Below are 26,776 nucleotides of genomic sequence, written 5' to 3' on the forward strand. Positions count from 1 at the left end.
TGTGGCCAGCTTAAGTGTACTATGCACAGCAGAATGTAATTTATGTCGTCTTGTAACTTGATTCAGCTGTTTGTGGCCCCCATTTTACCTTTATGATCTGGGAATGCATTGACCTACAGTGCCCCTGATGAAAACCACTGCGGTGGCTGAAATGGACATTGGGCAGACTTTGTCAACATCTATTATGGAATAAACCACTTTCTATTATTACACTGACAAGTTACAAATGTCGGGACACAGAGTCTGATTCAGAGGTGGATGGAAATCTCTCCACAACTTCAATTCCATACGCCCCAGCTGCTAGGACTTTTAAAGAGACGCCCATCGACTGCGTCTCTAGGCCACCTTATGCATACAATGACGCACCATTGGTCGAACCCTCGATCCTCTGAGCAATCCTATGGTTGATCAGATGGTCAGTTGGAAATAAACCTCTTTAGCCTCTGCAACTGCGTGCACAGGTGCGGTCGCAGGCTGAGACACTACCCTGCAACAGTTGTGACACGCCTGTGTGACTCGCCACCCCCCGTTACCTCCCACATATGGTCACTGACTGCCATTCACTCTTTGTTCAAGTCATCACTGTGACCGCCATCGGCAATAAAACTTGGCTCATGTGCAGTGCGAGCGGCTGACGCATGAACATTACAAAATAAAGCCTTCAGTTGAACAAACATCAGCACTGTGTGCAGCTGAGAATCAGGCCCGCGTTGCAGAACCTCTGCAATTAGCCATTACTAACATGACAGTTTTCAGGGGAATTTTTCTAAAATGTTCCGATAATTTGTAAGTTGATTTGGGGGTGTTACAGTCATGGGAAAGTACCATTGAACTTGCAGGTGTGAGTTAAAAGATTTTTTCCAACATTTTGTAAATTTGTCTTAATAAACACAAAAAGGACATTAAAAACAATTTTCTGTACCCAAAATACTGTACAGTGCAGACATTAATTTGCTGAAAAACACTTGCTGCCTACCATTTCTCCTGCATCCATCTGGGGGACTTACATGTTGGGCAGACGGGCTGGTGCAGGAGTATTGGCACTAAATGGTTCATATAAGCTCAGCCCCCCCTCTATAACCCCTCCCACCTCCACCAGACCTCAGTGTCTTTTTAGTGCCTTGTCTTATAGCTTTTAGCTAAGTTTTATTTATTTAATTTCTGTTTTTACATTTTGAGTGCTTAAATCAGTGTGCTGGCAGAATGGGAGTTCGTTTTAGAAGGCTAGTGTGAGCCCTAGGCCAGCTCTGCCTACTGCCTCTGGGCTTCCACAAGCGCTACTCTGCTGTAACTGACTAAATGAAGGTCTGATGTATGGTAAGCAGCCACAGCTTACGGCTGTGATCCCTAATCTCGCACCCCCCCCCCCCCCCTATTCACACAGCACCGTTGAAGGGTGACCTTGTCTCACAACACCCGGGTGGATATGTATGCGGCCCGTATTAGGGAGTTGGCTAGACCTAAGCCTGAGGCGCAGAGTCTAATGTGCCGGCGTTATTCACCAGGGACCCTCGCAAGAAGGTATGGGCTTGGCTGCGTCCAACACACAGGCCGCGGCCCTCAGGAGAGGTTCCCTTATACAGGTGCTGGTAAACTCCGGAAGAAGCGGAGAAGACTTATAGCATAGTTGACAGGCCGGATCAGAACCAAAACGGACTTAGGGCCTGAATCAGACCCAGGAGCAAGCGCTGTGCGCTCGCAACCGGGTCGATGGTGGGCCAGTGCGCATGTGCACGACGGAGCCGGCTCTGTCGTGCGCATGACCCAGATAGTGACGGGCACTCCGTCGCTCAGGGTCTCGCAACACAGGGGGCGAGCTGTCGATGTTGAGTGACAGCTCGCCCCCTTTGGTGGGCGGGCCCGGGGAGTGTCTGCCCAAACGGAGGCGTTCCCTTGTGAACGCCTCCGTTTGGGGGCGGCCCCACTGACATCACGAGTGATATCAGTGGGAGAGATTTCGGCTCTGTTCGAGCAGAAATCTCTCTGGGGCTTGCGGCAACCAGACCCAACCACAAGGTCTCATCGCAAGCCCGATGGTCGCGATGGTCTTGACCATCGCGACCATCTTCCTGGCCGCTCGCTGTAGCTGTGGGTGGTCACCCATAGCTATGCGAGCAGCCAGGAGGCCGTTCTAAAAAAAAAAAAAAAAAAAAAAACCCGGCCCTGATTCAGAGCGAGCGCTCTGTCAGAGCGTCCAGCTCTGAATCAGGGCCTTAGACAGTACCAGTGAGCACCCGAAGTCAATAGCAGATATCAGATGCAGTACCAGGGGGTCAGACGAAATTAGGGTCAAAAACGAAGCCAAGGTCAGGAACAGGTAACGGAATATCACAGGAACGCTGGAGTCTGGTAAATGAGCCTGATAGCAGTGGTGGTTTTCTGCACAAAGGAGCCACAGGTTAGAACTGAACTCTAGGAAGCATCACTTTGCTCAAGCACCAGTGGGAGTTCTCACAGGGGATATGGGGATATGACTCTGCTGCAAGTCCCTGATAGGCTGCTGAGGTCAGCTGAGGCAGGAGCACTCTCACTGGAATGCCATCAGCTGACCTAGTGCATGAAGGTGATGTCAGTGATGTCATGGTTCTCGAACAAGGTCAGGCAGAAATCCTGACCTGCAGCAAATGGCAAGGTAAGTCACACAATTTGAGCAGAGTGACACCTTGTGACCGGGTGACCCTGCCACTTTGCAGCAGTATTTGGAAACACAGGAAAGGGGTTTTCAGTGTTTACGGCGCCATAATCACCCGTCACTCAACATCGACAGCTCGCCCCCTTTGTGATTTTGCCTGACCCCCTGGTACTGCATCTCATCTCTCACCTTAGATTAGGAGGTTACGATTGGAAGATATTGTCCTTGTTAACAATTTTTGAAGGGTTATTTAATCTTTATTATTTCTTTTTATGTTCATTATAATGTTCATATATGTTCCATAAATTATGGTTGGGTGCAATTTACACATATATATACACACACACACACACACACACACACACAACCTTGCAAAAGTATTCACCTCCCTTTGCATTTTTCATGTTTTGCTGCCTCACAACCTGGAATTAAAATTGATTGTTTGAAGGTGTGCATCATTTCATTCACAGAACATGCCTACAACTGTGAAGTTGTGTTTTTTTTTTATATTGTGAATCAGTACTTTGTCGAGCCACATTTGCGTCAATTACAGCTGCGAGTCGCTTTGGATAAGTCTCTATGAGCTTGCCACATCTTGGCCCTGGAATTTTTGTCCATTCCTCAAGGCAAAACTGCTCCAGCTCCTTCATGTTGGATGGTTTCCGCTTGTGAACAGCAATCTTCAAGTCTAATCACAGATTCTCAATTGGATTGGGATCTGTGCTTTGACTAGGCCATTCCAACACATTTAAATGTTTCCCTTTAAACTACTTGAGTGTTGCTTTAGCAGTATGCTTCGGGTCATTGTCCTGCTAGGTGGTGAACCTCTGTCCCAGTCTCAAATCACAGGCAGACTGAAACAGGTTTTGTTCAAGAATATCCCTGTATTTTGCACCATCCATCTTTCCCTCGACTCGAATCAGTTTCCAAGTCCCTGCTGCTGAAAAACATCCCCACAGCATGATGCTACCACCACCATGTTTCACTGTGGGGATGGTGTTCTTGGGGTGATGGGATGTGTTGGGTTTGCGCCAGACATAACGTTTTCCTTGGTGGCTGAAGAGTTAAATTTTAGTCTCATCTGACCAGAGCACCTTCCACCATACATTTGGGGAGTCGTCCACATGCCTTTTGGCAAACTCAAATTGTGTCTTATTTTTATCACGAAGTAATGGCTTTTTTCTAGCCACTCTTCCACACTCTATGTAGTGTACGGCTTATTGTGGTCACATCCACAGATACACCAGTCTATGCTTTGGAACTCTGCAGCGCCTTCAGGGTCACCTCTGGTCTCTGTGCTGCCTCTCTGATTAATGCCCTCCTTGCCCGGTCTGTGAGTTTGGTGGGCGGCCCTCTCTTGGCAGGTTTGTTGTGGTTCCATGTTCTTTCCATTTGATGATGATGGATTTGATGGTGCTCTGGGGGATCATCAAAGATTTGGATATTTTTTTTTTTATAACCCAATCCAGAATTGTACTTCTCAAGAACTTAGTCCCAGACTTGTTTGGAGAGCTCCTTAGTCTTCATGGTGTGATGCCTCTTGCTTAGTAGTGTTGCAGCCTCTGGGGCCTTTCAGAAAAGGTGTGTTTATACCGACAGATCATGTGACACTTAGATTTCACACAGGTGGACTTCATTTCACTAATTATGTGACTTCTGAAAGTAAGTGGTTGCACCAGAACTTTTGAGGGGCTTCATAGCAAAGGGGGTGATTACATATTAAATGCCAATTTTCAGATTTAAAAAAAGAAAATGTACAGGTGGTAATGTAACAAGCCGAGGGGGTAAATACTTTTGCGCGTGTGTGTGTGTATATATATTTTCTTATTTGATATACTTTTTATATAAAATGTATTATTTGGTGCTATACACTCTCAGTGAAACAAACTCAAACACGCATGCTCAGTGTATAAATATGTTCATTTACGGTTTTTAATTTTTGACTTAATTGTTTTTGACTTGAGAATATCATGGTATTACCTTGAAGAGTTAATCGGGATCTTTCCATGTTCCCCATCACTTTGACACTTATGGACAGATGGATTTAGTTAGTTAATTAAGCAAGGGGAATAAATAGATCCTCCCATGGAGCAGTCCCATATCCTCTGACGAAATTACCAGGGTGTAAAGAAACGCGTTAGAGAGAAGGAAGACTGCACAATACTCTATTGCTTATTGCAACAACACAGGAACCCATACAGGAAGCCTGCACTATCCGCTCACACTTATGTGTGGTACCAACTCCCCGCTAATTGCGGCTACAACAAGCAGACACAGAAGCTAAGTTCAGAGCAACTCGTCCGCTCCCCTCCACGCTCGCAGGAGAGACGGGAACTCAGGCTGTACACGTGTCTGGCGGACGGTCTCATCAGACGGGGTGTACGGAGGTATCGGCATCCAGCATGGACTTGGGGGTGAGCCTTTAGAACACTGAAACAGCTTGACAAATTCCACACCACACATGCTGCCATTGGTAAGCAGCGCTTGTCTACACAGTTCAGTCTGGCAATTATGGAAACTATGTGAACATTATCATTGAATATACAGAGACACTGTTGCATTTTTTCAGGAAACATACTCCATAATATTGTATCATCTCTTTGCAACACATTGGAACTTTGTCACAATATTTTCCACATTAGAGGATTTTTTTTGGATTATCCACTTTGTCATTTAGACTTTTTAACTCACTAGTAATTATCTTTCCCTTTAGGAAAGTTTGTTATTGTATATTCATGTTGGAATTTGAGATGATTACTATATGAGTATATTGTCTATGTTTGTATTATGCTGGGACCCATGCATTAATGTGATCATTATTATATGTCTGAATAAATCATTCAATTATTTTAAACCATTGCAGTGTTTGGGGAGAATGTCTGGGCAGCGTTCCTGAAAATGGGTGAGTGTCGTCCCCATTTACAGGTAGTGCTGAGGCCAGGAGCTGCGTCTGTGGACACTAATTTCATGGCCTCGAAGGCTGCCAGCCCGAGTAAGTTGAAGCTTAGTCAGACTGGCCGATGCTGCTGCCATCGCGACTGATGGTTGGGTTGGTGATCCAAAGCAGCATCTACCGGTGCAGCACTCTGATCACTGTTGGTGTCAGGAGGTGTCTCCATCAACTAGATGCCTACAGCAGTGATTTAATATTTGCTGGATGGTATTGCACAGTTGCTTCTTTGCGGTTATGCACTACTATCCCGACCTAAATTAGGCCCCATTTTCTTTTGAATTTGGGATTCATTTGCTTGGTAAGTTTCAGCCCAGCCCCCTGCACTATTGCTTATATTAAAGGAGACTTACTGTAGGCAGACTGTTTGCCTTTACAGAAACAGTATATAGTTAATACAGTGCGCTACTACGTAGCAGCTGGTAAGGGATTGTCAATCCCTAGCTAGAAAAATTATAATAATGTAATAGAACCAGCGTTATTCAAATATCAAAGAAAAAAATACAGGAGATATATATATACACACACACACACACACACATATATATACACATACATACATACATACATATATATATATATATATATATATACACACATACATACATACACACACACACACACACACACACACACGAATGTGTCAGTAATATGGTGTTTTATTAAACCTTTAAAAAGACATTTATAAAAGCTAATAAAATATAAATTTCAAATACATCCAAAAATCCCACAGGATGTTTGGATATATTTGAAATTTATATTTTATAAGCTTCTATAAATATGTCTTCTTAAAGGTTTAATAAAACACTACATTTACTGACATTCGTATAATATATACACACACACATATATATACATATATATATTATATATATATATATATATATATATATCCTGTATTTTTTTTCTTTGATATTTGAACAGCGCTGGTTCTATTACATTAGACTGTTTGCCTTTACTTATAATAAATCTAATTTGCTATTTCTCCTTCTGGCCAAATAGACCTCTGGTCTACATGTATAACAAGTGTTTATACTGTATATCACTGAGGTGGTAGACTATGATCAAATGTATAGTGTGTTATACAACGTTTCTGAGTGACTAGGCATCTGTATACATTTCCTGCAACGCTGTCCTTCCATCAGAGGGTGCAGGCAGAATAGAAGGCAGCCAAATATATTAGCTGTTTAGAAGATGGGCAGTATACAACATAAGTATTGCATCTGGCCGGTATTTTCTGTAAGATACAGGGTTGCATACGACTGAAAAGGTATGATACACATCATATGTATAATGCTGTTTAGTTACTATACCTCTCCCTGAGTGGTTAGACAAGTGGTCAGTGAAAAGCGGTAAATTACCCCACATGGGGTAAAAATTATATTCCTGGGGGTAATGGACGGACAGCCGGGCATGCATATGAATCATTCTATAATATAGAATGATTCATATGCATGCCCGGCTGTGCCGCAGGGAGGCTCTAAGCCGGACGCCCGCTGAGATATTACCAGCGGGCGCCCGGCTCCTTCCCTGCAGCGCCACGTTAGCCGGAGGCTGGAGTTCTCGTATGTACTCCAGCTTCCACTTCTCTCCATGCACACTATGGGAGAGACGTCATGACGTCTCTCCCGTAAGTTCCAAGGAGCAGCCGGGCGGACAGGACAGCGGCAGATGCAGGAGCGGGGATTAAGGTACAGTTTTTTTTGTACAAGCGGCACTACAGGGGCATTATATAGGGGCACTACTACAGGGGCATAACCTATGGGGGCACTATATGAATTCCTTCCTTTCAAATCAAGGGGGTAACGTCGGCTTATCTAAATATATTTTGTGGTAAAAGGTAAAAAAAAGTTCCCCGACACTTGGGTTAGACATTAACCTGAATTTAGGCTCCAAGGGTTACTGTGAGTTTCCGACGCCATGCAGTATCTTACATCTTATACTGTAAGGGCCAGTCTCTCTTTAATGATTGTACATGTCGGAGTGTAGAATATCCTGTGGTTGTGTAGAACCAGATTGACCAGAGTGCAGCAGCTTGTGTAAAAGATTGCAATTACCGCACAACTGAAGCCTAGATAGAAAAGGCAGTTTCTGTATGACAGCAAGGGTCAGAGCAAAGCTTGCCTAGATGACAGCAAGTTGGATGTCTGAGGTTGCTGTCCAGGTTCCTGGCAGGTATTAGGGACCCTGAGTCGGTCGCTCTTCCTCTTTTTATCCATTTGAAGGGAGAACATTACAGGGAGCACATTTATGGTGTCTTCTCTTGCAGTTAGCATTTTCACACTGTAGCTTCTATTTGCAGGCTGAGGTGGAGCTCAGACCTAGAGGAAGGGGCCAGTTCGGCGGAGCCATTACTGACCACTGGAGGAGACCACGGTTTTCTTTTAGTCATCTATTTTAATGTCTACGGAGTTGCGGTCATGCTGGTAGGTCTGTAAGTGGACATAGGTAGTTTCCTACAGATTACATCTCTCCTACTCTTTATGCGGTGCCCTTAGTAGGGAATGGCCTTTGAATGTGTAGCCATTCCCCTTGATACGGTTTCAATTGCACTGTTAGTGGGTGTCTCACAGCTCCTTTACAGGTCCTGGTGTTGCCTTAATCACTCCGAATTATTACTGTCGAGAACAGTTATGGTTACTCTTAGCAGTGACTGGTAAGATGACCTTGCACCCAGCTCGGAGCTACTGGTTAGGTTCTCAATTTTTTTTATACTTTGGGAAGCTGACCTGTGTTAACCTTGGTCTACTTCCTTGGGGATCCTACTCTGGGGATAGTTTTCTTATCTGAGTGGTCAGACTTTGTACGCAATGCTTTCAAGTCATATCGACATAAGGGCCTTGTTCTGCTGCTCCTTTGACCAGTAGTTCCTTTTTGTCAGTATTTGAGGTATTTCCCCCCTGGCTGCAGCTGGTCGTAGTCTTTCCCCCAAACGTATCTAGGTTGCAGGTGCTGGGCCTACAGTATGGTGCAATTGCCAGCTCTGCCCTCTGGTGTACAGGATGCCTCTCTCACACTACAATCAGAGTAGTATTCTACGTCCTCTGCAGGACACACACATATGGTGGACCCATTTATCTTCTCTATCAGATCCTTTGAGGATTCAGATATGGGTCCTATAACGTTGATCCAGGACGGGATGCAATCTATACAGACTACCCTTCAGAATGCCAGATTAGATGCGTGGGGCCCCTCTGTGGTGACTTCATAATCCGAACAGATCCAGAGGCCCCTTTTCAGTTTGAAATTGGGAACTGGTCTCAACAACTGGCTGTCTGGCGGCACAGGGAGCTGCCTCAATAGGTCTCAGACTATTGTCCAACACCGAATCCACCTGTCAATTACCACTGTACATGGTACACCCGTCTTCACGGAATGCAGACTGAGATTCCTTACCGCTTTCCTCTTCGCAGGACCTATTGAGTGAAGGCCCCAGTCTTCACTCAGGTTGGTCTCAGCTGTCTTGACGGCTGGGTTCTTAAAACCCAGATCTTCACGATTCACGGCTTTTCTAAATATATATCTTCTTATCTGGAAACTTTTCATTTGTACGGTGAGGACGTCAGGGTCTTTCAGTGGGAGTCTTTAGACTACCGCGTATTTGTCCCTCTACGTCCAGGTTTTGTTTTACTTCTCACAAAAGGGTCAGGATCTGTTGTATGGCTTTTTATTCAGAGCTGTTTGGCCACCATTGCGGAGGTACTTTAAATTCATCCCTTTATTGGATATGAGTTTAGTATTGCAGGTTCTTCAGAAGGCCCCCTCAGGGCTCATTATGCTTGTGCATTTGGGGCTTCTTGGGCGGTTCATCATAGAGCCTCGGTTGACCAGTTGTGCAAAGTAGAGACCTGGCCTTCAATACTTACCATTACCAAATTTAACAGTTTCGATACATTTGGTACATGGATGCCAGTTTTGGTTTAAAGTTCTACGTGCCGAATTGCCGAACAGTATAATAACCCCCCTCCACCTCATTAGCTTGCTTTGGGAAATCCCACATGTAACTAATGCAGTGTCCCCCAGATGGATGCGAGGAAATTGGATTTTTGTACTCACCATAAAATCCCTTCCTTGTAGTCCTCCTGGGGACACTACGACCCATCCCTGATTGATTGTTATAGGGGGATGTAGTCGGCATCCCCGGTGTGTGGGATGCCGACGGTCTAAATATCGGTGCAGAAATCCTGACAGGTTGGGATCCTGGCACCAGTATCCCGACCATTGGCATCCCAAAGACAAGTATCGGGGTGTTGGGGGAGGGTTAGGCACTGGGGAGGGAGTGTTAGGATTAGGGTACGGGGAGGAGGGTGGTAATGTTTAGGCACTAGGGGGAGGGGGAGATTAAGGTGAGGCACCGGGGAGGGAGGGTTAGGGTTAGGAAAACACTTACCGTTAACTCCTATAGGTGTACAGATTCTGGCTGTAGGGATGCCACTGTCGGTATTCTGACCAGCGGCATCCCGACAGCCGGTATTTCATAACCAACCCGTTATATGTTATGGTTGCGGCTTTGTTATACAAAAACTGGTGGTCTGGTGGATTTGGGACGGCGCTTATATTAACCTTTTAGTGCCTATACCCCTGCAACAGCCCATGAACTGTAAATAACACAGTATACCCCAGATGGACTACGAGGAGCACAAAAATCCACCATTCATAAGAAAAATGTAAACCACTTGACACCTTTTAAGACCATCCAATACTTTGCATAAGGTCGCTAACCACCTTCTAATGCTGCTATGTTATTTGGCCTTCTGGGGTGTTCAGAGTGAGTTCCCCACTTTTCATTCACTTCTCCCAGGTCGCAAACTGTATTACTACACAATATTTCCTCAATTCCCGGGAATGGCCATGGATGCCAGATGGATGCAAGAGGAAAAAGGCCATCCAATTTCCTCTTGCATCCATCTGGGGAACACTGCATTAGTTACATGTGGGCCATTTTGAGTTAGATGATGTGTTGAAGCGCGGGTCATGAAAATTAGTCGCCAATTTGCTCTCCCAAAGGCCAGCTGAACTGAATTCCCCCCTATGGCCACAGAGTAACCCCAAAGGATTAAAGAGAAAGAAAGCATCATACAAATGCAAATATGACATGCTAAAGTGTTGATGTCTCTTCATACATGATTTATACCATACATAGAGTCAAACGGAGCAATATTTTAGAATTAAATAGAAAAGATCAGTGAATTTAAAGTAGTTTAGCTAAAGCAGTAGGGAGCTGGACAATGAAACATTCATAAGACTGCATTATGCAGCCAAATGACACACGTTATCACTAACCTTTTTAACAGAGAAACTAACGCCAGAGTTGTGGATCGCATACCTTTGGGAACAAAGCAAAAAGGTTTATAATTTTGATAGTTTTTAAGAAAGCACATGAAGCTGAACTACTCCTGCATGCTATAAAATACCATTACCTGCTCACTACTTCCACTATTCTCGCATGTTCCTCACTTGGACTCTTCAGTGCTTTCCGCCTAGTGGAGACATTATAAAACAGGTCTTCAACCTGCAAAACACACACACCACAAAATCTGTTAGATTAATCCTGAACTACCCAGCATAACATTTCCAAGCATGTGTTGTCACTATCGCCTCAGTTATCTACTCTTAAGTGAGATCACCTGACCGCTATATGGGTCTTCTTTTCATGTACATCCTGCCATTATTCCTTTAACTCTTGAAAGATGACTAATATTTTATCACTGTGAACGTTGATGCTGTTTGCGGGGTATGAGAGAGAGATATATATATATATTATAGATATAAATATAGATATAATATATATATATATATAATATAATATATACAGTCAGGTCCATAAATATTGGGACATTGACAGAATTTTCAGATTTTGGTCTCTATTCACCACCACAATGGTTTTGAAATGAAACAAACAAGATGTGCTTTAACTGCAGACTTTCAGATTTAATTTGAGGGTAATTACATCCAAATCGTGTGAACGGTGTAGGAATTACAACAGTTTCAATATGTGCCTCCCACTTTTTAAGGGGCCAAAAGTAATGGGACTATCAACTCAAAAGCTATTTCATGGACAGGTGTGGGCTATTCCCTCGTTATTTCATTATCAATTAAGCAGGTAAAAGGTCTGGAGTTGATTCTAGGTGTAACATTTGCATTTGGAATCAGTTGCTGTCAACTCTCAATATGAGATCCAAAGGGCTGTCACTATCAGTGAAGCAAGCCATCATTAGGCTGAAAAATCAAAACAAACCCATCAGAGAGATAGCAAAAACATTAGGTGTGGCCAAATCAACTGTTTGGAACATGCTTAAAAAGAAAGAACGCACCGGAGAGCTAAGCAACACCAAAAGACCCGGAACACCACGGAAAACAACTGTGGTGGATGACAAAAGAATTATTTCATTTCAAAGCCATTGTGGTGGTGAATAGAGGCCAAAGTCTGAAAATTCTGTCTATGTCCCAATATTTATGGACCTGACTGTATATGAATGAATCAGGGGGCACTCAACGGGACTTCCACAACTTTAGAAAAAATTAACCAGACGGAGTTGGTGTCTCTGCCGACGTTTCAGCAAACAAATGCTTTAAGATGAAAGCATTTGTTTGCTGAAACTTCGGCAGAGACAACGGCTCCGTCTGGTTAATTTTTTTCTAAAGTTGTGGAAGTCCCGCTGAGTGCCCCCCCATTATTTCTATATATCTCTCCAGTTTGGTGTGACCAGGGCAGCTACTATATTCTAGGAGTGTGCATACAGTGGGGGTCCACTGAGGGTGAGAGTAGGGGGCTCTGCACTGGGATTCATTACCACTAGGGGGGATAATGCTGGGGATCTTTTGCCACTGGAGGGACATAGGTGGTGACAAACACCGCCAAAAATATATTATTTAAAATAATATATTTAAAATATATATATTTTTAAAAACATTCCAAAATGTAGTAATAAAAAACAATTACCATTTTTTTGAGAAAAATAAAAAAATTGCCATTTAAGTGGTTAAATTATTGTCCAGTAGTGCAAAAGAAAAGAAATTAGAGAGGCTTCAATACAGTACAGTTCAATTCAGTACAGAGGGCAGGTCCGTTGGCCCTGTAAAAGATGTGCTCCATGCCCAATGCACAGTAGGGGTTGTGGCGCGGCATGGCACAGTAGGGGATCTTAACAGTCCCAACTTCTCTGAATGACTGTTTTTGGACTTTGAGTGTGGGAGCAAACAACCAATTTACGTTTACACCCACACATTCCCATTCCAACTAGATCGCTGGCTAGGTAATCAGGTAATACGTGGCCAGTTTTAGGCCTTTCTCCCCACTTCAGGGACAAAACAGACAAGATTCAACATGAAATATCTCCAACTCCATCCCTCTGTGCCTCTTGTCCCCACTTCTTACCTGCTTAATTTTAGAGTCAATGTGGACAGTCCATGAAGAGAGCATAATTAGCACTTAATCAGCTATAATATGCATGATACAAAGTGCAGCATATGTCATAATGCCGACATATACAGGGGCTGAGATCACAGTAATCCATTAGATGTGGCAGTAGGGCCATCCTGCCTTAGTTGAATGTTTTTATTACAGATGTGGCCACGATTCTAGCCCTGGACATACAGTATAGTGCATCCGGAAAGTTTTCACAGCGCTTAACTTTTTCCAAATTTTGTTATGTTACAGCATTATTCCAAAATAGAATAAATTCATTTTTGTCCTGAAAAATCTACACACAATACCCCATAATGACGTGTACATTTTTTTTTTTAGATTTTTGCACATTTAATAATAAAAAAGAAAAAAAAAAAAACTAATACATCACATGTACATAAGTATTCACAGCCTTTGCTCAATACTTGTTGATGAAACTTTGGCAGCAATTACAGCCTCAAGTCTATTTGAATCTGATTCCACAAGCTTGGCACACCTATCTTTGGGCAGTTTCGTCCATTCCTCTTTGCAGCACATCTCAAGCTCCATCAGGTTGGATGGGAAGCGTCGGTGCACAGCCATTTTCAGATCTCTCCAGAAATGTTCAATCTGGATTCAAGTCTGGGCCACTCAAGGACATTCACAAAGTTGTCCTGAAGCCACTCCTTTGATATCTTGGCTGTGTGATTAGGGTCGTTGTCCTGCTGAAAGATGAATAGTCTGGGGTAAAGAGCGCTCTGGAGCAGGTTTTGATCCAGGATGTCTCTGTACATTGCTGCATTCATTATTCCCTCTATACTGACTAGTCTCCCAGTTCCTGCAGCTGAAAAACATCCATACAGCATGATGCTGCCACCACCATGCTTGACTGTAGGGATGGTATTGGCCTGGTGATGAGCGGTGCCTGGTTTCCTCCAAACATAAAGCCTGGCATTCATGCCAAAGTGTTCAATCTTTGTCTCATCAGACCAAAGAATTCTCATAGTCTGAGTGTCCTTCAGGTGCATTTTGGCAAACTCCAGACGGGCTGCCATTTGCTTTTTACTAAGGAGTGGCTTCCGTCTAGCCACTCTACCATACAGGTCTGATTGGTGGATTGCTGCAGAGATGGTTGTCCTTTTGGAAGGTTCTTCTCTTTCCTGAGAAGAATGCTGTAGCTCTGACAGAGTGACCATTGGGTTTTTGGTCACCTCCCTGACTAGGGCCCATCTCCCCTGATCGCTCAGTTTAGAAGGCCGGCCAACTCTAGGAAGAGTCCTGGTGGTCCCGAATTTCTTCCATTTACAGATGGAGGCCACTGTACTCATTGGGACCTTCAAAGCAGCAGATATTTTTCTGTATCCTTCCCCAGATTTATGCCTCGGGACAATCCTGTCTCGGTCTACAGACAATTCCTTGAACTTCATGCTTGGTTTGTGCTCTGACATGCACTGTCAAGTGTGGGACCTTATAGACAGGTGTATGTCTTTCAAAATCATGTCCAATCAACTGAATTTACAACAGGTGGACTCCAATTAAGCTGCAGGAACATTTCAAGGATGATCAGTGGAACCAGGATGCACCTGAGCTCAATTTTGAGCTTCATGGCAAGGGCTGTGAATACTTATATACATGTGATTTATTTATTTTTTTTATTAAATTTGCAAAAATCTCAAAAAACTTTACACGTTGTCCTTATGGGGTATTGTGTGTAGAATTTTTGAGGACAAAAATGAAATGTATTCCATTTTGGAATAAGGCTGTAACATAACAAAATGTAGATAAACTGAAGCGCTGTGAATACTTTCCAGATGCACTGTATGTACACAATGGTCTCCTTATGCACTGGATAGTGTATGTTATGCAGTATTAATAATTAACCCTATAGTTGGTCTATAACAGTGCACCCCTAACATGTTTCCATATCTCCTTGTTTGTACACAGTTGTTTCGTTACTTAATGACACATTTTAAAAACTGTAGGGTGGCCAATCCCGGGATCGGCGGGATCCTAGGATTGGAGGATCCAATAGTCATATGTTTTTTCTGCCGTACAGCACTGAGCACTTGGCTCAGACACTGCCCGGCTGTGTGACTCTGCGCGACGCTGCATGACACGCAGCCCCACCTGTCCCACTTCAGCCGCACCTGCAGCCATATTAATAAGCGGAGGAGGACGCAGCTGAAGGTACAGCCTGTGACTGAGCGGCGGCGGCTGCATGGATTAGGCAGCCCACAGGCTGATTTAAAAGATCTTCTGCCACTGGCTCTGAGGGACGAGAGGAGTACTCAGAGGGTCGAAGTACTGCTGCTGGCACACTGCCCAGCCCAAACACCATACCCTGTGACAGTCAATGACAATATTATTTATTTTATAGTCAAACTCAAACCCAGGAATCCCGGGATTGTTCATTTTTTAATCCTGAATTCCAGGATTGAAAAAAACTGCCTGGGGATTGGCCTCCCTAGATCCAAGGGTGTACTAATTATTTCATTTGTGATACTGAGGTGATGTTTAAAACATGCAGATCTAGGGGGCGTAGCTTAACTCCTGAACAGGGCAGACGTGTTCCCCAGCAGCTCCCTAGAATACTCACCTATATACCTCTCTCCTGCCGGACCCCGCTGCATTAGCGGGTCCTTTCTGCCACAACTGACCGGCTACAGCCCCGCTGGCTCCCTACCTGGACCCTGGGAGTGATTTGCGGCTCCGGAGTTGCTGAGGCCTACACCTCCTCCAGAAGCCCCGGCCTCAATTTTGGAGCTCCGCGGACCGGAGCGATTGCCGCTGGACGGGGCCGCACTCTCCTTACACCCTCCGGACCCTTGCTCACTGACAGACTCCAGGTGAGGCCGTATGTGTCCCCAGGGGGCCCCCTGAGACATCCGTGATCGGAATAGCGGGAGGCCGCCATCTTCCCTGCAAAACTCCCCAGCCCTATGGTGACTCCATTTGGGGTCTGACCACGCAGGTGGCTGACTCTCACTCTCAGTGACTCTCTGATTCTCAGCGGCTTTACTGCTGCTGTGCTGCCATCAGGTGGGGGTCAGTTGCTCCTACTGGTGGCCAGCACGGTTCACCTCTCCCCTGGGATATTGGAGCTGCGAGCTATTCCACTCAGAGTGCCCATCAGTCTATACTGCAGCCCTGCAAACCGTGTGGTGCCCGTTTTGTAGCCAGTATTGACAAGCCCCATATAGGTTTATTGACACTGACCTTTCTTGTTCACTTTCATATTTTTATGTCACAGTTGACATCCCCTGCGATCCTCCATATCACAGAGGTCTAAACAGTCAGTCCCAATAGACTGCAAACTAACAGTATTGTATGTCCAACAATATAATAGAATAGAAGAACAATACAAACAATAACCGAGAACAACTAGCTAGACCATATTAAAACCTATATAAAGAAATAGGGGTCAAGAGAAAGGGAGAGAAGAGAGAAAGAGAAAAGTCTCTCAATTTACTGCTATATGTCCAAATTATTTGCTTTCATTACTGAAGTACTGGCTCCCTCTTGTGGCAATCTGTTGTAATCTCTCTATATATACAATTACGTCATACTTTAACAGCTGCATTTGACATCTTAGCACCTCGCTTATGGCTCCCTAAACACCAGATTTCATACCCTCTGGGAGTCTGTTCACTGGCCTTATCATCCTAACAATCTCTCTGACCTCTCTCTGACGGTGAATTGCCTTTACCGTCATGAACAGATCCAATACGAGAACCAAGAAACCAAGTGGCGATATCGCTCAACATTTCGCGAAAAGCGACAAAATGTCACAACCGCAAAATTCTACTTCTCCCTCACTTCCGCTTCAAGATGAAGATAGATCCTCTTCCCCTGCCCTCTCTACCAAGGACGATATCCTAGCCCTAAGGTCACTAATTATGGATTTTAAAGATTCCTTGGAGACCAAACTTGACAAGGCAGTTTCATCTATTAAATCAGATATCTCCTCTTTGGTCTCTAGAACGTCTAAACTGGAATCAAGTCAGGATATTCTTCATAAAGCTCAGACTGGGACTCACAAAGACCTAGATCATATAGCTCAAGAACTTTCTGATCTTCGCACGAAAAATGAAGATATTGAAGACCGTGAAAGGAGAAATAACCTCCGTATTCATAATGTACCAGAATCAATAACCTCAGAATCTTTGGAGCCCTACATTCATAAGATGTTCTCCCAGATCTAGGCTCTCGTCACACGCCTCTGGAACGGGCACATACAGCACTCAGACCCAAACCTCGGGAGGGCGACCCCCCGAGAGATGTCATTATAAGATTTCTCAGTTTCAAAGATAAAGAATCTATCCTAGCCCCAACCCGAGGCAAACCTCACATCCTATACGAGAATACCAAACTTCAGTTCTATTAAGACCTTGCACCTACCACAATTATTAAACAAAGAGAACTCAGAGAACTAACAAGGGCTCTATGTGAACGTGGAATTCGATATCGCTGGGGGTTCCCCTTCAAACTCATTATCGATCTACACGGTAAAACGATTATTATCTGAGACCCTAGAGAGGGTAAAGACTTGCTGACTCACCTTGAAGAATCCGGACCCCCTCCTCATTCAACTAATGACAGCACTTGAACTTTTCCTTCATTGAAAATGAACACATACTCGTCTAATAAGTTTTGTTATTTTACATGATTCCTACTCAGTCATACCTATTACCCTGGATCTTTGACTCCCACTTCTATATCAATATCCAAGAAGATCTATATCTTTTTTGCTAATACAGACGGTTATTATTGCGAAATTTATAGACCATGATGTTTATGTTTTCCTACCTGTATGTTGTTGGTTATCCACAGGATGTACATCAGTCGTTTACCAAAGATTCTAGAAAATGTTATATGTCTTTCAAAATTACTTCAGCTTCCATTCGTAGCTGATACCTTATTTTATGGTTCTTGAAGTTCTTATTATTGGATTATATTTATTAATTATGTGTTTTTTCTAATACAATATAGGCCTTATCATACATTCATTATTTTTAGAACACACCCAGAGGGTTTTATCTAAATTTAATTTTGTTTAGATTCATTTATATTTAGCCAGAGAATATTTTGTATACTAAAATTTTCTTCTGTCCGTTTTCTTTTTATTATTTTCATATTTTCTAGAGGTTATAGAAATCAAGTTTCTTAAACCTCTCTAGACTCTCAAGTCCTAATCTCTGTGTATGTTAGTCTCCGCTGGACTCGGGGATTTCATAACCACTCTTCTCCCTTGCCCCCCCCCCCCCTTTTTTTTTTTCTCTCTTTTCTCCTCCTCCTACCCCTTTAGGCGAGTCGGGACACAACATTTATTTATTTTCCCCCTAAACCTAGTCTTGTAATCTAAAATCCGTTAAAATGCCTTTGAACTTCGCTTCCATGAACGTCAAGGGTCTCAATACGCCTCAGAAGCAATCATTATTATTTCGCTCCATTCGTGGCCTTAAAGCTGGCATTGTACTCCTACAGGAAACCCACTTTCGTGCCTCCTCTCACCCGTCTCTTCAAGCTAAACATTTCTCAAATGTGTTTTACTCCTCCAGCCCGACTAAAAGTAACGGTGTAGCTATACTAATCAATAATAAACTACCCTTTGTTCAAGACTCTGTCTTTATCGACACAGATGACAGGTTCATCATTATAACAGGAAAATTGGGACATTTAGATTTGACAATAGCTAATATTTATGCTCCCAACACAAACCAAATGTCATTCTTCAATTCATTTTTTTCAACTCTAAATAAACGAAGTAAGGGTTGTCTCATTGTAGGTGGGGACTTTAATGCTGTCCTTAACCCAGACCTAGATAAATCGCATTCTCCAAACCATCCCCAAGTACATCAACTAAGTAAATCTCTTAATAAACATCTGCGAGAATCGGGAAGCTTGGCGTGCATTTAACCCCTGCTCTCGCGACTATACTTAAACCCCCCCCCCCCCATCAAACCTATTCTAGAATTGATCTGCTTCTCTGTTGCACTCAATTTTGAGAACACAATCGATTCCTCTATTCTACCGAATACATGGTCGGACCATTCTATTCTTACAATTGCTCTCAATCTCCTAGACAACACCCATATCTAAACATCCTTGGCGCTTAAATTAAACACTTCTGAAGATACCTCAATTTCAAGAAAAAATTGGATCTGCATTGACCGATTATTTTTCTATTAATAAAGCAAATGCCCCCTGTTCACCCCTGGTTTGGGAAGCCCACAAATCGGTTATACGCGGACGTATAATTAGCTATGTCTCCTATAGAAATAAGACTAATAAACTTCAATTAGCTCATTTGACTGAAGAAGTTCAAAGATTAGAAACCTCTCACAAAAACAATCCTTCCCATATTTATAAAAAACTTATGTCAGCTAAAAATGATCTTAACGCCCTTCTGGCGGAAAAAACGAGAAATCCCTACGCTGGATAAAAAAGTAAAAAGCGGACACTCTACTAGCCAACAGATTTAAATACTGGAAAGCTAAATCTGCCATTCAAGCCCTTAGGGATGATAACGGGGTATCTGAATACAACCCAGTAACCATAAATACTATTTTTAAGACCTATTATAGCCACCTAAATAACCTTCCAGGATCAGCCAGTCCAGTTCCCAATATTGACTCTCAAACTGTTGATTAGTTATCCTCATGTGATCTCCCCCTGTATTGACCAACAAATGTCGGGAACACTTGGACTTCCCATAACAGAAGAGGAAACTTGTAATGCCCTGAAATCACAAACCATCCAAAGCACCTGGCCCTGATGGATTCCCAATATCCTACTACAAAACGTTCCAAACTTCTTTAATTCCACATCTTACTGAGATTCAACCAGATTTTGAATGGTGAAACTTTTCACCCCTCTACCACTAGAGCTAATCACGGTCATTCCCAAACCAGGTAAGGATCCGCTCCTCATCTCTAATTACCAACCCATTTCATTACTTAACGCAGATTTAAAAATCTTCGCTAAAATCCTGGCAAACAGGTTTAATCCCCTTCTACCCAACCTTATCCATCCGGACCAGGTGAGCTTTGTTCCGTCCAGGCAGGCACTTGATAATACTAGGCGAACAGTGGACATTGGGCCCGATTCAGATCCGCTCGCGAGCGCTCGCAAGCGGGTCGATGGTGCCCTAGTGCGCATGCGCACGACGGAGGGAGCTCCGTCGTGCGCATGCGCGAGACCCGCATAGCGACAGCCAAGCTGTCGCTATGGGTCTCACACCAAAGGGGGCGTGCTGTCGATGGTGAGTGACAGCACGCCCCCTTTGGTGGGCGTGCCGGGGGCGTTGCTGCCTACCGTCTGGGGCCGGCCCCACTGAAATCACTAGTGATGTCAGTGGGAGTGCTTGTGGCTCTGATAGAGCCAAAAGCACTCCAGGGCTTGCGGCAGCGAGACCCTACCGCAGGGTCTCGTCGCAAGCCCGATGGTCGCGATGGTCTTGACCATCGTGACCATCTTTTTGGCCGCTCGCATAAGCTGTGGGTGGTCACCCACAGCTATGCGAGCGGCCAAGAGGCCGCTCCAATTTTAGGTAGGAGGGCCCTGATTCAGAGCGAGCGCTCTGGTCAGAGGGTCCGGCTCTGAATCAGGCCCATTATTCACTATATAAATACTCATCAACTCCCTTCTATTGTGCTTCATCTGGATGCGGAGAAAGCCTTTGATAGGGTTTCCTGGTCATTTATCATGCCCACGCTTACTACTTTTGGTCTCGGAAGTAAATTTCTACAAGCATTTAAATCCCTTTACTTTAACCCAACTGCATCTGTTCTTGCTAGGGGGATACTTTCGGATCCTTTTTCTATAACAAATCGCACCCGACAAGGCTGCCCGTTATCGCCCCTTATATTTGCATTGATTATTGAACCGCTGGCTAGGAGAATACGGGCTAACCCTGACATATCGTATGTAGCTATTGGAAACTCACAATACACTCTCTCTTTATTTGCTGATGATATTCTTCTTACTTTGACTAAACCACTCACCCCTCTACCAAACTTATTTCACAAATTGTCCCTATATGGAGACCTGTCGGGCTACAAAGATCTGAAACGGCTATTGCAATTGAATTTTAATTTCCATTGGAGAATAGACTCTTTGCGATATCTTGGGGTTGATATTACTAAAACATATGATCACCTATATAAAGCAAATTATCCTCCTTTGTTTAAAACAATTGAACAGTATATTCTACAATGCAAAACTTATTTTATCTCATTGGGCGTATTAATGCAATAAAGATGAATGTTCTACCAAAAATGCATTATTTGTTTCAGACTCTACCTGTGGCAATACCAACCCAAGTCCTCAACCAACTCCAATCTTTATATTGTAAATTTATATGGAACTACAAAAGACCCTGTATACGTTGAGATATCTTAGCCAGAAGATCATCAGATTGGGGTCTGGGTTTGCCTCTTATACTGCGCTACTATAAAGCTTCTCAGTTGAGTCAGATGGAGGCCTGGCATGCTCCTAGTCTTACTAAAAGCTGGGTTGACTTCGAGAATGATTTAGTAGGTTTTGATTCAATCTCACATTTACCTTGCAAATACAGAGCGCGCACTGCCCTCTCCATACAAACGGTAGCTCTGACACTTCATATGGGATAATCTTAATAAAAAACTCTCTCTCTCTCTCTCCCCACCTACCAGTCTCCTCAAACCCCCATATGGAACAACCCTTCCTTCCCACCAGGCCTCTCACCTACCATGGCATCTACCTGGTCCAGGGCGGGTATTACCCACCGTCGTCAGATTATAGGACAATTTGCCTCTCAGACGTTTAATGACATTCAGGAAAAACACGGCATCCCCAACTCGTCACACTACCAATACTTGCAAATTCGCCACTTTATCACCTCTTTTTTCCACTACCTCGCCCCGAAATCCCTCTCCAATAGAAAGATACTGCATTCATCGATCTACTGACAAGGGTACTATGGCCCTCATTCAGAGCCGCTCGTTAGCGGCAGTACGCTCGTTACGAGCGATGTTTGCACATCTGCGCATGCGTACGGTTTTTAGTACGCATGCGCGAACCAGTCAGTGCGGGCGAAAATCGTTTGTACGCTATATAGCGAGTGCCTGCTATTTTGAGTGACAGAATGAGGCGTATGTGGGTGGTAACAGGGGAAGGTGCTTGAAAATGGGGAGTGGAGATCCGAACGCAGGCGTGCTTAAAGGTCAAAACGGGCGTTTTATGGGTGTGTATATTTAAAACAGCAGCGTCATTGACCACGTCACTGGGTTATTTTAGAGCCAGAACTGCTCGCAAATTTGTGGTAGCAAACACCAACCACAAGAATAGCGAGCAGTTCATACGCTGGTCGATGTACTCGATTAATCTAATAAATAGCGGACATGACGTATGGTGCGAGCGGCCAGGGGGCGTTTTTAACAAATAAACGAGCGTATGTTTTGCTCGCTCGTTCAGACTTAGAGGTGTGAACAGACTGCAATGTGCGTACGGATCATTTGAATAGCCACCCCTTGTTTTTAAACGAACGACCGCAAATAGCGAACGGCTCTGAATGAGGGCCTATATCTTTTCTTTACCATTCTATATTAGCACCGGAATCCCCCTTATCCTCGACACACGAACTAGCATGGGAGGCAGATTTGGGATACCCATCAGGCGATGACACCTGGGAGACAATACATCTTACTATTTCTAAATGTTCCATTAGTGTGGCATTTAAAGAAAATTCATATAAAGCTCTCACTAGGTGGTATTTAGTCCTAGAACGTCGCCATCATATGTATCCCAACACCTCTAACCTGTGCTGGAGGCAGTGTGGTCATATCGGCACATTTTTTCATATTTGGTGGTCGTGCCCAAAGATCGTCCCATTCTGGAATATGGTTTACTCCCTCATATCATCTGCTGTTACCCTACCTTTCTCTCTTTCCCCCGCTAACATTTTACTCTGTGTCCCGATTGATCAGGTTTCCAAAGACACTAACAAATTAATTCTCCACATCGGAAACTTATTGTGAACAAATCGCGCACCAGTGTCCAAAGGACTAGGTATGTACTATATTATTACCTTAGGTTCAAACCTCATAAATTCCATTCATCTTTTTTAAAGAAAGGTATTCAATTACCTCAACTCTAAATTTCCATATATTTCTTTTAAACATTTTTTAATGAGGGTGCTACCATGATACTATAAACCATTGACAATTTTATTCAAGAAGAAAGAAAGCATCCTATTCGGTGCACTCTGAACCAGCTAATTATAAAACTTATACTTTTATTGGTATGTAATAAAATATCATATGAGAATCGGTGAAATATTAAAATTCAATAGGTGAAAAGAAAAAAGTGTATTTAAAATATAACGGCTGCTATTTAATATGTGAATCTACCTAATCTTTATTCTAGGCTCAAGTGCTCTATTAATTGTACTGATAGTTGAATATTAGGTTGTACTGATGGTTGAAATGTTGAGTTGTAACATTAAAGTACTGTGTTTATATAACAAACATGTTTCAAAATAAACTGATACAATACTTAACACATTTTATTGTGTCCTTATTGTCTACCACATTTTATTGTATCCTTATTGTCTACATCAAGGATGCGTCATTATTATATTAGACAGTTAATTTCATTAATAATGGGTTTTTATTATCAAACCAATAATAATTTCTGCCCATATAAAGTTCAAGGAGACAGATAAATATTTTGATTATAGACTTCAATTTTCTGATATATTGGGCAGCTTATCAGCTGCTATTCCCTATTTTTAACTGTTGCCTGTCACAGTGAATGAATTCTTGGCTATTATTAGGACACAACACATATGGACATTGAGTGCAATTATAGGGAAACAAAATCAATATCCCGCTTACAGCCTCTTGTTTATTAATACAATACCGCTATTCAGCGCTTATTCTTTGATTCCAATCATTAATCAGCAGAACACCAGATTGTAATATGTAATGGGGAAGCAGGATTTATGTCCCGCTTACTATTTCTGATATAATACAACGCCGCGGCTCACTAGATGAGCTCCTATTGTGACTAATAGTTATCAAGGCAGTATGCACCAAGTTATAGCGCGTCTTAACGGCTGGAATAAATAATGTGATAGTCTACAGCATAATATTGCATCTAATGCTGGCCATACACGCTACAATTATCGGGACGATCCGCCCGATATCGGCGGATCGCCGCAATAATTGTAGCGTGTGGGGGGGCGACCGAGGGTTAAATATTGCTCGGTCGGGCATGCTAGATTGTCCAGCATGCCCGCCCGATGCGATATTTAGCGGGTAAACGGTCGGCTGCAACGGGCAGTGTATGCCCAGCGCAGCCGACAGACATTTCCTGTGTTCCTTCCTATGGAAGGAACAGGGAAATGTCTCCGCCCCCGGGGGCGGAGCACGGATGTCGGGCTATACACTGTGAGATTTCTCTCACAGTGTATGCCGGCGACTTCTGCGGCTGGCAGCCGGCCAGATAAAATGTCTGTCGGTCTGACAGACATTTTATCTGGTAGTGTATGCCCAGCATAACACTGAAAGTGTTGAAGTGTGTATTATTGAAACTATTGTAACAACTTGGTGTTGATGACTGACAGGGAACAGTTAATATAAGAGAACCGCCGAGCAGCGTGATTTCATGTTAGTAGAACACAGGCAGCAAGCGGGATACCCTACCCTGCCGTTTGAATACGTGGCTGTGATGGGGAATAGTTAATATAAGAGAACCGCCGAGTAGCGTGATTTTATATTAGTATAACACAGGCAGTGAGCGGGATACCTTACCCTGCTTTCTAGATACGCGTTGTAACTTGGTGCATCCTTGTCTACATCCTTGATGTAGACAATAAGGATACAATAAAATGTGGTAGACAATAAGGACACAATAAAATGTGTTAAGTATTGTATCAGTTTATTTTGAAACATGTTTGTTATATAAACACAGTACTTTAATGTTACAACTCAACATTTCAACCATCAGTACAACCTAATATTCAACTATCAGTACAATTAATAGAGCACTTGAGCCTAGAATAAAGATTAGGTAGATTCACATATTAAATAGCAGCCGTTATATTTTAAATACACTTTTTTCTTTTCTTTTCACCTATTGAATTTTAATATTTCACCGATTCTCATATGATATTTTATTACATACCAATAAAAGTATAAGTTTTATAATTAGCTGGTTCAGAGTGCACCGAATAGGATGCTTTCTTTCTTCTTGAATAAAATAATTCGCCACAACTCCTGTGCAGCTAAATACCAACTGGCACGCAATTGGAAAAAAAAAAAATAACACGCCAACTGAACAAGAACTTTTAAATAGAATCTGGTTTGTTTCTAAAATGGAGTATACTACCAGCCTCTTGAATAACTCAGTGCATAAATTTCATTCAATTTGGTTACCCTGGTACTACTCCCAAACTCCTCCTCTTCTAGGTCTTTCATGAATCGCGCCACCTATATCTATTCCCGATGTTTCATTTATTATTTTACACCATGTTGTCCCGACTCGCTTACACACTCCCCCCTCCTCCTTTTTTTAATGTCTATACTTTTCCTTCATCCCAAATATCCTCTAACTGAACTTTTACTTTTTATCACATCTTATGCTGGGCATACACGGCAAGATAAAATGTCTGTCAGACCGACAGACATTTTATCAGGCGGGCTGCCAGAAGCAGATGTCCGCGGCATACACTGTGAGAGAAATCTCACAGTGTATAGCCCGACATCTGCGCTCCGCCCCCGGGGGAGGAGACATTTCCCTGTTCCTTCCGTAGGAAGGAACACAGGAAATGTCTGTCGGCCGCGCTGGGCATACAGTGCCCGATGCGGCCGACAGTTACCGGGTAAATATCGCATCGGACGGGCATGCTGGACAATCTAGCATGCCCGACCGAGCAATATTTAACCCTCGGTCGCCCCCCCCACGCTACAATTATCGCGGCGATCCACCGATATCAGGCGGATCGTCCCGATAATTGCAGTGTGTATGGCCAGCATTACCAACGTTGTTATGCATACTTAAGATAATATTTTCCTCAATTTCAAATTAGCTGTGGAATTCTTTCTATTATGTCGTCACCGGTGTGTATATATATATATATATATATATATATATATATATATATATATATTTTTTTTTTTTTTTTTTTTTTTTTTTTTTTTTGAATAATACATCTATTGTGACACCGAATTGTACTGTTGTTTACCTCTAATTCTAATAAATGATTTAAAAAACAAACAAAAAAAACATGCAGCTCTAGTGAAATTGTATATATATCATTGCTATTGTGGTAATGGTCTGGGCTGGGGAGGGGGGTTTCCAGGTAACTGAACCCCCCCCTTCCCCACTGCTTTTGCCTATGCTGTATAATATTCCTACGTCTGTGTTAGCAGGGCTCATCTCTTTAACGGTTTGTTAATGCCCAGGTACAAAAGTATGCTGAGGAAATCGATAAATGCGGTAACAGAGAAACGAATTGTCTTCTACAAAAAAATATTAATCCCAAAATGAAGTCCAAATATCTCACTCAACACGGACCCAGGCACCAAATTTACACGGATATGTTACATTTCATACAAATAAAGTTCCATCAATTAAAGATATACTTAAAATGTAAGAATTGTACATACCATTATCTGGGTCCCTTGATTGCCAGCACAAGGTTTTAATGGAGCTTTAAGTTTCCCATCTGCATAATTACCTCTGCAGAAAGAAATATGTGCAACTTATTTACACAACTAAGAACAATTACAATCGTACACTAATTACATACAGGTTGAGTCTCCCA

At 43.1% G+C, this 26,776-nt stretch overlaps 1 protein-coding gene across 3 annotated transcripts in view; it reads right to left on the reverse strand.

Annotated features, from left to right (window-relative positions):
- MLH1 (mutL homolog 1) overlaps nt 1–26,776 on the reverse strand; it is a 119,912-nt gene that overhangs the window by 53,364 nt on the left and 39,772 nt on the right. For all 3 annotated transcript variants that reach the window (XM_088464232.1, XM_088464227.1, XM_088464223.1), the window contains 3 exons: nt 26,619–26,691; nt 11,003–11,094; nt 10,866–10,908 (listed from right to left, as the gene is read on the reverse strand). In XM_088464232.1, the coding sequence (XP_088320358.1) occupies nt 10,866–10,908; nt 11,003–11,094; nt 26,619–26,691 (208 nt within the window). The remainder of the gene's footprint in view (nt 1–10,865; nt 10,909–11,002; nt 11,095–26,618; nt 26,692–26,776) is intronic.

Source organism: Taudactylus pleione, unplaced genomic scaffold (assembly GCF_031769625.1).
Source record: "Taudactylus pleione unplaced genomic scaffold, aTauple2 ptg000054l, whole genome shotgun sequence".
Classification (NCBI taxonomy): Eukaryota; Metazoa; Chordata; class Amphibia; order Anura; family Myobatrachidae; genus Taudactylus; species Taudactylus pleione.